At 31.5% G+C, this 14,259-nt stretch overlaps 1 protein-coding gene across 6 annotated transcripts in view; it reads right to left on the bottom strand.

Moving 5' to 3' along the window:
- mub (poly(rC)-binding protein mub) overlaps nucleotides 1–14,259 on the bottom strand; it is a 121,070-nt gene that overhangs the window by 10,145 nt on the left and 96,666 nt on the right. For 3 of the 6 annotated variants that reach the window (XM_013309393.1, XM_013309388.1, XM_013309392.1), the window contains exons 1-6: nucleotides 4,720–4,867; nucleotides 4,120–4,333; nucleotides 2,100–2,156; nucleotides 1,786–1,902; nucleotides 485–637; nucleotides 86–193 (exon numbers count right to left, since the gene is read on the bottom strand). In XM_013309393.1, coding sequence (XP_013164847.1) covers nucleotides 86–193; nucleotides 485–637; nucleotides 1,786–1,902; nucleotides 2,100–2,156; nucleotides 4,120–4,203 — 519 coding nt within the window. In that variant the 5' untranslated portion in view covers nucleotides 4,204–4,333; nucleotides 4,720–4,867. Of the gene's footprint in view, nucleotides 1–85; nucleotides 194–484; nucleotides 638–1,785; nucleotides 1,903–2,099; nucleotides 2,157–4,119; nucleotides 4,334–4,437; nucleotides 4,638–4,719; nucleotides 4,868–9,319; nucleotides 9,349–14,259 lie in introns of those variants that run through there. The other 3 variants (XM_013309389.1, XM_013309390.1, XM_013309391.1) reach the window with 3 other exon arrangements.

Here is a 14,259-nt window from a genome sequence, read left to right as displayed (position 1 = left end):
TTTTTAATTCTGAGTACAACTGTAATTGACAAAAAAAGAAGACAATTTTTTTGTTTCAGCAGTGTAAATTAAAGATTAGTCATACCTCTAGCATAACACAGCAGATGTGGTAAATGCACTGAGTGATGGCATCACAAGTTCCACTGATTGTCACAGCTCGCTCAGTCGAGTTCGGCAGCATTTCACTTGCTACCTGTTAACAAAAGTAATTTAATTATATTATTTATTAATACTAATCTCCACTTAGCTATTGCATAAAGATTGGCAACATATTTTCAAATTACTATAATAAATAAGTAGCAGACATCCTCAGCGGGGGAAAAAAAAAGTGGTAAATCTGTCCATATGTATCAAATTAACGTCAAAATTGATAGAGTTTCGAACATTTGGTCATTGCATTCATATAAAACTGGTAAAATGTTGATAATACATGACTAAAATAAATCAAATAAAATTATTTGTCTTATTAGACATATGTAATTACCTGTATATTAGCTCCGGTGACGTCACGTATCTCTTTGATCTTGGAGCCACCTTTACCGATGAGTGAGCCGCACTGCGAGGCGGGCACGATGAGCCGCAGCGTGATGGGCGCGCGCGTGGCCCCGCCGCCCCCCTCATTGAACTGCGAGCACCACTGCAATATATACCAAACTCTATTTACATATGCTATTAGACTTATAATCGTTTAACCTTAGAATAAAACCAGTAAGGTAAGTAATAGAAATAAAACATAGCCTCATCGTACAAGTCATTTTATCTGTAGTCAATCATAACATTTACTGTTTTATTGAATTTAGTATTGTAGTATATTTTAATCTGTATTCATTTTAAATTTCAATATCTTCTAAAATTCTATATCGATTAGATGAAAATAAGACTACACAGCCATCCCTTCTGATCTAAAACGTAAATTATGGTATGGCAGTATTTGAAAATTGAATGTTGTTGGTTAGCGTATTTAACAATGGTTTCTAAGACCAAAATCGCTGTATGACACATATAGTCATCTCCGCTATTATCTTTGACAAAACACAGTACTTTAAACTAAAATGGTTATAGATATAAGATAGAAGGATAATATAATTTAAACATATATGCATTACATTAGATATACTATATTTAATCTGAAGAAGTAGTGCAGACGGTATTATTCAGAGACTGTTTATGCCAGATTGATTTAAAACTGTCTAAGTCCACACATTGATTACGAAAGCGGAAAAGAAATTGCTCGCGATTACGTTCGCGCCAAATTTGAAATTTAAATTATATGCAAAGCTATTTCCTGCGCAGTTCAGGGGATTTTATCGGGTAAAATAGATTGCTGGTATCTAGTGTTTGCCTCGTTGCATTATTACTATGTGAAAAATGACATATTTAAAGAAGATATTACAAAAGAATATTTTAAAAGCAATTATTATTTAATTAGTATAAAAAAGCAATTAAATAGCTGCCGAATATTTTTAACTCATCAAGATTATTTAAGTAATACATTTACGAGTTCAAATAACCAGGATTTTTTTGCTTTTAGAGGTTTATTGCTTATGTAGTTTGTCGGTCAGGACAATGGCAGTTACTTATAGTGAATTCTTGCATATCCTGGTTTGACTGTACATGCTATCACTTTTACTGTTTTTAGTACTATGTTTTTCATTAACATAAATATTCTTTACCATTCAATGCCAATGGCTTTCACAGAAAAACTTAGAATTATACCTTGATTTTCTCTACAATTCTGTATGACATATACTCACGTTTCTGTAACATATTTCTCAATATACTGACCTCTTCAAACTTTTTGCAGATAAGTGTGAATGCTTTGAATATAGCACTTGTGTTGCCTGTGACTGTAACAATCCGCTCCGGGCATGATCCATCCGATATGTTGATTTTGGCTCCAGACTGAAATAATAATAATAAATTATTACAAAAGATGAATAATGTGTGAAAATACTAACCAAATGATCAGATTACTTTACATATAAACGTATACGTATTACGTACAAATTACTTGATTATTAATATTTGAAAAATACCAAATCAATTTATTATGTTTGTTATCTATTTTAAATATATTCAAAAAATTTAATGATCAATACCTCTTCTCTAAATCTTTTCACAATTTCTCCCTTTTTGCCTATAATACTGCCAACTTCCTGGGGAAAAGAGAAATATTTTATTAGTACATACAAGTATTGTGAATTAAAATAACCCGGGCGAAACAGCAACATTGGCAAGTATTGTGCAACAAGTGGCAGTATAATTAATGCAGTCGCGTTTAGATTTATCGTACAAAAGATTTCCTGTCTGCTAGCCAATAATAGACTTAGCATCGAGCAATTCTTTGCTGCAATAATAGATGCAGCGGGGATGCAGAGACAGTTTTAGAGCGGCTGCATTCAGTTTGTTTCTGGCAACACTGCACATTGACTTCCATAGTATGCTAGCAATGTACATGCAGCTACAAACATCAATATAGTCTGACTAATACAATTGTTTGAATGTTAAGATAATTTGTTACATAATAACGCATGCAAGATAAGAATTAAGTTTTATGTATAGATGGATTGGATTTTATTTGAACATCCTTTATCAAATTTTAATATGGATTTATTACTTTTTAAGCATTAAAGTAATTATTCTAATCTTTTTAAAATGAACACAGTGATAAGCAGAGTTCTTATAAAAGAATGTTAGTTACATGACCATTATAATCTGATGAAAAAAGTTACATCTCTTATGATCTGTTATGAGATGGAACTCTTTTCATTACTTTGATTAATAAGTAAATGGATATAACTTTAATAAAATGGCTAAATAACAAACAATGAGTAATGAAAGCAAAACAAAAGCCTTTACTCTGAATAACATGGATTATTTCAATTAGAAAAAGAGACAAATGGACAAGTTTGATGAACAAGCCGAGTGTTGATATTTGGCATCATGCCAAATATATTTTGTATTGGATTACAGCCAATTAAAAGTAGGTACCTTGATATATAGGTACATGTTAACATCAATATGTCTCACATCGGTGCAAACTAGATATGTGGCTGTTCTAAATCAGTTACCTATGTTTAAAATCGTACATTGAACACTAATAATAAATTAGATATTTTATTTTTTTAGTCCAAAGTTAATGCTCCATATTGTCTTTTAAGGCCTAGTCACTAAGTACGCATGAGTAATAAGTAAACAAGATCTTGTGTTAAGCAGCCATACAAGTGTGTTTCTTAACAAGATTAAAATGCTGCGTTATATTAAAATAGGGTATTTTCAAAATGTTTAACTCTTTCATGGAACTTATTAAGTTAACTAGAGGTGATGTTAATACAAAACATTCTTTGTTATATAGAAGTCAAATTTATTAGACTTATTAGGCCACATATTAATTATTTTATATTTAAATAGCTGTCACCCACTCCATCCACATAGCCTATGTGTCCTTTCAGATTATGTTCTACATCTATATTTCTTTTTATCAAAATCTTTTGAGGCCTTCTGGAGATACCTTCTCACAATCCATTGATATAACCAAACTTTCGCATTTATAATATTGAGTAAGATAAACTAGTGCAAATTTAACATGATTTTCTGGTTTTATGAAAAGTAATGATTTGTAAAACTTAATAATGCAGTAAATAATTTTAATGCTTGTAAAAAATGCAACTCTCCGACAAGAATAAATTTGAAAATTTATATGACATGATCTTATATTTAAAAGCTAATGTTTAAAGTAAAAAAATAGGAAGAAAAAAGAATTGATTTTTGTTACTAAATCTAAGTATGTGAAGGTGTTGGTAATAGACATGCTTACCAATAGGGTATTTATAAGTAAAGAACATAGCTGTTTAAATACTGGGGTAAAATTAGCATATTACTCTAAATAGTAAATAGATGGATATGTTAATCACTCTTATAATGATCTTGATTATGCTCCATGGGTTTAAATTAAAATGAAACAAATAGTTACAGTGTAATGATAACTATGTTGGAATTTAGAAGAAGGTAAAGTGTACACTTTCACAGATCAACAAGTACAAGAACAAACAAAGTACGAGTTTAAAAAGTGCCAATATTTTTGTTTTATAAAAATAAATGTAAGTGTCCTTATCTTACCTTCCCCTGCATAATCAGTCTGATAGTGAGGGTGATTTTGGAGTCTTCCTCGTGGAGAGGCGTGGGGGCTTTCTCCAGTTCCATGCTGGAGGAGGAGTCCGTTGTGTCGCGCGGAATTTTGGCGGCGTACGGGGCTACGTGTGGGCGGGGAACACTCCACTCAATCTAATGGCTGGGACTCGGGGCTCTTGGCACGCACTGCAGGCAGGGTAAGCTGGAAACAGGCGCATATCTCAAAGGAGAATTCAAAGGTTTCGAGCGTTCTATAGGTGGTGAGGGATCATGGGACTTCCTGACTTATTAAGCGAGACTAATTACCGATTATTTATTTACAGATGCTATTGGTGGTAAGCGCAACGGAATGAGGGCGGCAAATGAGGATCTAGATACTAAATTAAACTAACTGGTCCCAGGTCCGACCGGATTCTGCGACTGTAACGCGAGTCGGCCGCCCGGCTCGCGGACCGTTACTTGAACTCATCTAGTGGCTCGCAACTCGCGACATAACCTCAGCGTCGCGCCTCATGGCTAGCCGACCGGGTTATCGATCTCGCAAATCCCAAACAAATTCCATTGCCGCACTCTCAGCTTTTTGCTTACCTCGTTTTGTAATCCCTCGTGCAACAATAACATAACAAATCTTAATACTAGTATTATCACCAAGATGTGTATAAAAATTACACTTATCACAATTTTATAATCACATAAAATTACAAAACTAATAAAATCCGACGTAGATGACGCGTCGGTGTGAACAAAGAGTATAATAAGTATACTATAGAAAGAGGGGCAACTCGCACGAAGTCGTGGATCCACGGCGATTGTGGCGCTCCATGCGTATAATCGCTGAACTATTTTTTTTTTTTTGGTACCTATATACGTAGGCACGCTTATTTAGCTCACTATAATAATAACTAATAAGTGGGAATCTAATAAAGTTAAAATTGACATTAAATCAATGTTCAAAAATAATATACCCACTTATGTAGTTATTAATATAGTGAGCCGATATCAAGTAGCCTTCTATGAAATACCTCTATTAAAATGATCCTATTATTATTGGGGAAATAAAAACAAAATATTTTTATATTTTTGTACATTATTTATTATATTTCTACATAACTTAATTTTAAATCTATGCAAGTACATATACATCAATGACTTTCAAGATATCAGCTCAATATTTTAATTTTTAATATATATATTTGAAAATTACATTTACGGTAATAAATAGTATAGCGCGGTCACAAAAGAATGCATACCCTGTAATTAAAACCAAACCCCAAAATATTTTCAGTCACATGCAAGCTGGCAACTGGCAATTTATAGTTATTTGCGAGTTTAAACACTCTGAACATATTCTCTTACAACATAGGCAAGCAAATTTTTCTTTACAATAAAAAATTACAAATAAAAAAATATATTTTTTACATATACACACATGGACCCACCTACTAATTTCAGACACATCAGTTTATGGCTCTATAATTCCAGTGATTGGCACACATTTTCTGAACATCACTGACCGTCTCTCAGGAAGGGGGAAACCGTGTATATGTGCACCTACAACAAACAAACAGAATGTGATTTCCTATCAAGTATAGGAACTGATATGTAAAATGTATTAGAAGTAGGGCACCATTCAATATGATAACCGGAAAGGATAAATCACTGTGGTGCTAAAAACTACACCAAAATATTAAAATATTTAAATGTTTAAATGAGTCTAACATATGGGAATAACATGAAAATTTTTATTGAATTGGAACTTACCATAATCAGTCCATCTAAAACACAGTTGCGTACGGCGTCATTTTTCACGAAAACACATTTTAATTAAAAACAAAATGAATGAAACAACATTTAACTAAGAATACAAGAACAGACATAGAAATACGAAAAAACGTAGCGGTTTGATGACACATGAATGTCTCGATGACAGAAATGATGCTTCTTCTCAGCCATGAGATGAAATGATGTTTACGATTATATAAAAGGTGGCGCCACTTTCCATACAAACCGTCCTTCTTCTAAGTTTCCACCCCCTGGGTGTGAAGCTTGCGATTGTCATAGAAGACTTTAGCAGCCAGCGCCTCTAGCGGCAAGAGATTAAATCATTTTGACAACCAGCCGGCGCACTAAACCATAGACTATTCAAACGATTATATTGATTGAGTCGATACAATCGTTTTGATTTTGAACAAAATCTCAAAATTACGCTAATCAAATATGTTAGTCTCTTTTCTGATATATTATGGTTCTATTTATACTTTTGTAGCATCAAAACTACTTTAACAAGATGTACTTTTTCCCAAAATATACTTTTACTAAGTAATTAATGGGTATAACGTAAAGCGGTCTATTTCTGTTCCGTTTGTAGTGGTTCAGTGTTTGGGACATGACTATATAGATTGTATAGCAGAAATCAACTTTATTACGGATGAAATGTTTTGATGTAAAGGTAGTAATTTAACTAAAATATGTAACAATAATCTGAAGCGAAGCTTTTTCATACGCTCGCACTCAATCCGTAGAAAACGCTGCGAGAGAACTCAATCCCTTAAAATGTAAGTTTTACTACAGTATATGATATTGTTGGCGTCTGGGATTGCAGGAGGAGAGTTAATGTTATTATGAAAGAGTTGCAGTACACTTAATTATTTTTTACAGTTAGTTTTTACGCTATATATATATACTAGAAGCCTTCGCTTCTTTTAGTGGTTACTAGACCGCACTGTTGATTTTTAAATTGCTTAGAGGAATTACTTGTAGCAACTTATACTAATGATAATTTGGCATATTTTTCTTTTCTGTTACTTTTTTCTGACAGCTTACAGTGCATTTATTACGCACATTCTATATATTTTGAGAGCAACCAAAGCACAAAACAAAACACAAAATTACGAGGAAAAGTTTCTTTAAAAGATCTAAAAATAAGACGCTTCGAATTGAAATCTGTCAAGCTGTAGGTAGAAAAGAATATTCAGGCACGGGCACTGAGCTAGAAACACAAAATGTAAAAGACTTTTCTCAAATAAATTTTAAGCAAGGCAAGTTATAAATATTATTTAAAATTGCAACGTGTTTTCAGCACGAAGGAGTCCACGCTAATGGACTGCTTCATTCCCTGTTTGTTTGCCGCGGGATCACAGCCCGAGTGTACTCAGCTACGTCGCTGCGCTAAATACAAATAAAATTTCCACTTAGAAATACATTACATTTCTTATTCTGTTGACATTATACGAAGGTAATGAAATAGGAAACATTTTTCTTTTTTAAATATCTACAATCACGATCGTATAATAATAATACCCCGGTGTTCTATTGGATATTTGGGACTAACTTTTAGAAACTGGATGCATTTGTCGATTATTGTAATCCACTTTTAGCCTAGTTAATTCGAGATTGTAATTGTTCTTAAACTACTCATTGTTTTTTAATTATAAATGGTTGAATGGTACAAATTAGGACACTTCCATTTAATCCATTAATAAGTATAATAACATAAATTTTAATCTATAATATATTATTCATATGGTTAAATTGACTCACTACTTCTTGATTTCTCGCAGTAATTAAAATTAATAATCCTCAATAGGAACCGAAGCACAGTAAATAAATCGAGTCTTCAGATCTCAATTAAGATTCAAATTTCATTTGTTATCTTTGTTATTTTTCCCTCGGAGGATCATCTTAATAATTCCGCTTTCAACAACTCGTATATGAATCTGTCTATTGAAAAGCTAAAAAAAAAAATTACAACTATAACGATTAAAATGGAAAATTATTTTCGTTCTATATATTTTAAGCTTAACGTGACTTATATTTGTATCACATAAATATTTTTTTATTTACTCCGGATAAATTGAGTGCTGGTTCATTGAGCTCACAATTTCCACGCTTCGTTACACCCACCCGATCACGGAGGCAAATTCAAAACAACCTCGTTTCAAAGCAAATCAAGTCAAATAATAAAATAATTTCAATATTATTTTATATAAACAGTCGAAACAGATATCAATTGCCTACACTGTTTATCAACATCGAATTATAATGTACAGTCAAACACGCCCAATGACAGATTCAATTGCTTGGAGTTGCAACATGGACGACTTTCGGAAGAACTTAGGAAATGTTTGTCAACTGTTAACCCTTTAAACTTGTTGGACTGTCAATGTCAAAAACTGCCATAAGATCCTTATGGGATTAGATGAAAAGGAATTTGTGACATTTTTTTTTTACATTATCAGAAGGGGGCTAGTAAGCTATTATAATTTAGTTTAACATATACCCACAAGATCAGACATCCTTGTCGTTCGGACAGCTTACAATTATGGTCCAACTGAAATTTTAAAATCTCTAACTGGTAGCTAGGTAATTTGCTTATAGTTCTATTCAGGTAACGATTTGAGTTCTATCTTGCATGAATACACGATTATAGATTTACATACATATGTGGGTTACATGCGTGTACTTAATCTTGTAACAAGGGGCAGTCATTAGGGTGACATACATAAAACTCGTTTTAAAATAGCTTACGTTTTCCACGTTAATCTTCTATATCTTTTTGATTAATTTTCCTTTATGTCATATTTTTACCAACCTATTACCAACCGTTCTCCTAATTCTTCAAATCTTTTGAAATGCTATGAAAATAGTTGATTTTCTGTTCTCAAATTTATTAATATAAAATTTGAAATTTTCAAAATATAACTACCTCTTCATTTATTTAGCAAAGAGCGCTGCGCCCGTACGCATTGAGACGTAGTTTGCTACGGAAGTCTACAGCATATTCAAGCGTAGTACACTTCGTAGCACCGAATATTAATTTGTAGCCAAATTTTGTTGTAATGATGGATAAAGTACCGAGTAATTAAAATGTAGTAATTTGTTAATTTAACAATGTTAGTCTAAAAAGGCTCGTAGAATTCTGTCTTTATTAAAAAATAAAACAATATATCTATAGATCATTCTGCTGGTTGCGACTGATTCGTTAAAAATGTAGGTAAAATACGGCAGTAACCTTGACATGTTAACAAATTGCCAAGGTTAAGAAACTTGCTAGAATAGTGCTAAGTAAACTCAACATTCTAGACATTTTCTTTTAACACTTGAAAAGGAAAATTTAATTTAATGTTATTTAGTAACGTCGTATAAAACATTTTAAATATACCGAAACGTTTATTTAATGTTTACTTACTTTTTTATTCCGTGGCCTCAGGTAAGGAACTGGAAAAGAAAAAGAAAACATATTACTACTTAATCCTTACATTACATGTTTATTTTAAATTAAGCTCTACGAATAGCCCGGATGGCATCTACTAATCGCCTTATTAGAGAAAAAACACAGAAGAAACGTAATAATCAATCATTCAATTGCTTTGATGTGGTTCTAATGGAAGTTCAAATAACTTGCATCTCGTGTTATCCCTATTAGTAATCTAAAGCCAGCTACACACCTTCAGTTTAACTGCACAGTCGGACTGTTCAGTTACGATTGTGCAATTAAAATTGAATGTCTGTAGCTGGCTTTAATAACATTGAATTATTAAAATTGACTTATTGAATAAGCTTTGTATCTTTTATGAAATGTAAAGCAATCTTATTCCAAGAAGATTCAATAGGCTTAATTCAGAGCGATTTCTTAAACTAATTAAACTTAATAATCCTCTAATATAAAATCTCCAGTTTTTAAATTAAGTCACCAGATTTCATTGTTTTATCCCCACTTTAGCTCCTTTCATGCAAATTTTCTGAGAATAATAACTGGGGTGGAAATTGCTTTAAGAAAGCGATAGTCAGGTTTTTCCTTATCTTTTAAAATAAGTGGGATTATCTAAATATTTTTTAAGAAAAGTCTCTTTTGTAATTAAGTTTGTGGCTTACTTGTTTGACAAATATTCGTATCTTTAACTTGAAATTATGTCAGTTTTAATTTTGCTTTTGATAAATATAATTTAAAACAAAGAAAGCGATTAGAATATAAATTATTTTATTGCAAGTATTAGACATCAGGCGAGATAAAAACAAATTTTTTGTTATCGAAACTCACACACGTTTCTGGTAAACGTATGATGAATATAACGTTTGAATTTGTATTTTCCATTAACAGTTAGTATTTTATAATTCATAGTTTTAAACATTAATTTACTTTAGTTTTTATACTTATCTCCTTTGAGATAATTTCATCTATCCCCATAACAATGTAGAGTTAGGAATAATCCGCAAAATAAGAAATAAACTGGAAAAAGTTTTTCCTGTGAGATATAACTTTAATTCCATAAGGACCAAAAACAAAACCAACCTTCACAGTTGAGTGAGGTTATCTTATATTTACTGTAGTCGCATACTTTACACTTTTCAAAATACTTTTTTATTTTCTTTTTAAAACAATGCCTGGAGTATTGTAGTTTACCAGCATTTACGAGTGATTTATTGAAAAGAGTTCCTAATGTTATAGAGAGGTTAGACATATAAATCTAATTTATAGCTACATAAGTTTAAAGATTCGGAAATAATAAATAATCCAACATTATGGCTATAAAATTGCGTCTATTTCAATATTACTCTGCATGTGAACATTGTTGTCGTAGCTTCATCAATGTATGAAATAACTCGAGGTTCTGTCTTATCTTCAGGAATTCATGTGAGCATTTCAACATAGACATATCGCATTCCGAGATCCAATTCAATACGGGTGCTATCGGAGTATTCAGTTCATTAAATACTATACCTTAATACACTTATATTTCTTTAGCGTATCATATATAAATAGTTCCGATATACACATTCAGTAATGGAATTCAATTTTGTATAAAATGAACCATATTTAATGATAAAAAAAAACATTTTTAAAATCAAGCGTTGATTGTGATCTTGTTAATTTAACTAAAAAAAATTAAAAAGATAAACTACTGAGCACTATGAGGCAGTGTCAATTCGTTGCAAAGAAACATCGGCATATGTGAAACTAAATAAAAACTTGAATATTAAAATGACTCTTGACAGAGACGATAGAAATAAAGAATGAAAGGTCGATTTGGTGGATGAAAACCTCGTGTGCCGACACCGAACAGAGTAGAGACAAGAACAAGGAAATTATGAATAGGTTTGAAGTAACGTCAGCGGAATTCAACTTTAAATAATTAAAAGAAATGTCAAAGCTGAATATAATATAGTTTAAGAATGCAAGAATAAGACAGCGTCCTTGACACACTATTCCACAAATGGCCACGAAGTCGCTGCCAAGTTTAGTAGCGTTAAAGATTTCAGACTATGTGTCGCTCCAACATCTGTATCAACATACACATATATATTCTACTAAACAATTTCAATTCTTTAAACAAAAATAACAGTGCAATATTTAAAAAACAAATGAACATCACTCTTCTAGAATTAGACTTTTTTTTGCTTGTTCAAATGACTAAATAGAAAAATTTACTCAATTAGAATATGAGTTTATTAATAATTCACTTTAAGTGTAGAGCGCCTGTGAGCCCGAGCATAAATCAAAAATGAAATAGAAAGCAGTCCATTAGTACATAATCCTTTTTCAAACACCTTTTGCATCCATATTTTACATAGATACTTACTAAACAGAATACGTAGTACTTTGTTTTTCTATAGCTGCTTACAATGTACATAAAACCTACTCGTCGTTATGCTAATTGTAAAACTATCTGAAGCAATAATATGCAGCGTGATAAAGTTTTTTTTTTAATTTTGTATATTTTGATGACCAAGTTTAATAAATAAAGTGGATTAACGAGCAGATCTAATGTTAAGTGCCTTTCTGTATGCAGACAATGTTAAAGAGTCCTAGGTAAACGTCAAATTATATTTGTCTTTTGTTTTGGGTTTTAACGTAGTAGTATAAATAGCTCCACCACATACCGAAATTTTGGTGGATTTTTTTTTATGTATTGGTTGTAGTTAACGTATTGAAAATTTACAATGCAACTAATCACTTAAGTAAATAAAGACAGGAAACTATTGAGAAATCTTGAGAAAGATTCATAGATATGAAATGTCGGTGGTTGAAACTAATTTAACTTCATAATCCATTGACATAGAATTTCCAACTGAAATATGAAACCCGAGTTTGTCTTGTCTATTCGTCTTTTATATTTATAGATAACATTGTATATTTGATACATAATGATGAACCAAGAGTTGTTTATTACATAGAAAAAGATATTTTTAAAGTACATACTGAATAAGTACATAAAACATTATCGTGTTTTAAAATAAAGTGTCACCAAATCGAAGTAAATTTTTCGTCCCCATTGATAGTATCTATCAATCTAATAAATGGTTCACTGCACTCGTAAAGTTAGATTGTGCTATTTATTTTCCATTCCTTTATTCATGAAAACTGTCCAAAATACTTTTTCGTAAATAGAACAATTTATTTAGTTGTTTTATGTATTCGCGTATCATCATCAGCTGACAATATGTTCCCACCGAGGAGCTCGGAGCCTACCATAAGTTAAGTGTGATTAGGCTATAGTCAACCACGCTGGCCAAGTGCGGGTTGGTTGACTTCACACACATATCTTTGAATTTCTTCTCAGACATATGCAGGCTGTTTCACGATGTTTTCCTTCACCGTAAAAACGTCGGATAAATGTACATATGTAAATCGGAAATCGAAAAACACATTGGTACATGGCGGGATTCGAACCCAGGACTTGCAGATTGCAAGTCCAGTGCTTGACCCCTGAGCCACCGACGCTCAGTCGCATATCATTGCATTAATTTTATGAATATAGTAAAGAATCCTAGAATTTGATTTAATATTTTTCTTCGCATGTTAAATGTAATGTTGAGTAACCAATAATTTATTTGTATAAATTATATATCTTTTACTAGCCTACACCACACAGATATCATTTTTAATTTACTAATCCGTTTTGATTCTATTTTCCTAATATAAAATATTATAAAGTAGGTATAACTTAATTCATTACAGTAAAATAAGGTCATATAGTTATCTAGTACGCATTGTTATGTACTCTATCCAATAACTGTTAATAGCGGAAAGCAATCAACCGCTAGAGATATTGCGAGTTGGATTATCAAATCCATTCTCTCTGGACCACTGTTTGCAAAATATTGTTACGACAACTCTCATAAGTTATTTAATTTATGACCCACAAAGAGACTTCGTTATTTTGCTATCAAAATATAGTTTGAATTTTTATTCAGAATACGATTTATAATAAATAAAAAGAAAGATTTAATGTGAATACAAAAATAGGAATTATATTATATAAGTTTATGTTAAGTTTAAGTTTTGTCTCTATTTTTCAATCAATCATCATCATCATCAGAATCAATGCATATATTCTTTTTTGATAAAGTAAATTTTTCTTAGTTCCCAATTAACATAAATTACATTGCAATAAACAAAAACTTATTATGATGCACCTATTAATTTATATGTTCGCATTATAAGCAAGGAAATCTCTTCATAGAAATCTGGTACGTACTACCATTAAATGTTTCATAATACATAGATAACAAAATGAAACAATGTTGTCAGAAATTTAATCATGTCGACGGGTGCTAACTACAGCCATTAAAATGGATATAGTTCACGTTGAAACGGCGTACTTATCGTAGTTAAGTAAGGCTGCAAGTTAAAAGAGAATTATTCATAAAAATAACAAAGTATCTCAACATGAGAATATAAAAGAATATAATTGAAATATAACGCAGTTACGGTTAATAAGGACAACTCAATAAGCATGTTATTTTTTTTAATCGCGATAGTTTTGTATTACACACATAAAGACCTCAAAATTTAATAAAAAAATCATAGTTTGATTGCTGGTAACTTAGTATTACGACTATTTAAAACCACCCGGCTTATAGATCAATGAAGATATAGCTTTTAAAATATATATTACAAATTAATGGCCCCATTTCTAGTAACAATTGACCTGAGGTAGAATTAATTATACAGTCCCGATTGATTATTAATAAACCCTATTGAATAAAGGTGTGAAAATATCGTCTTTAATTAACGTCAATATTATTTTATCCACCTGATGTCACCGGATACATCTAAAGAAAGGATCGATACCAATTTGATACATGAATAATCATACTAATACAATAAATGCGAACGTTTGGATG

Source organism: Papilio xuthus, unplaced genomic scaffold (assembly GCF_000836235.2).
Source record: "Papilio xuthus unplaced genomic scaffold, Pxut_1.1 DF827777.1, whole genome shotgun sequence".
NCBI classification, from domain to species: Eukaryota; Metazoa; Arthropoda; class Insecta; order Lepidoptera; family Papilionidae; genus Papilio; species Papilio xuthus.
The sequence above is the reverse complement of the archived record's forward strand: the minus strand, read 5'-3'. Positions and strand labels throughout refer to the sequence as shown.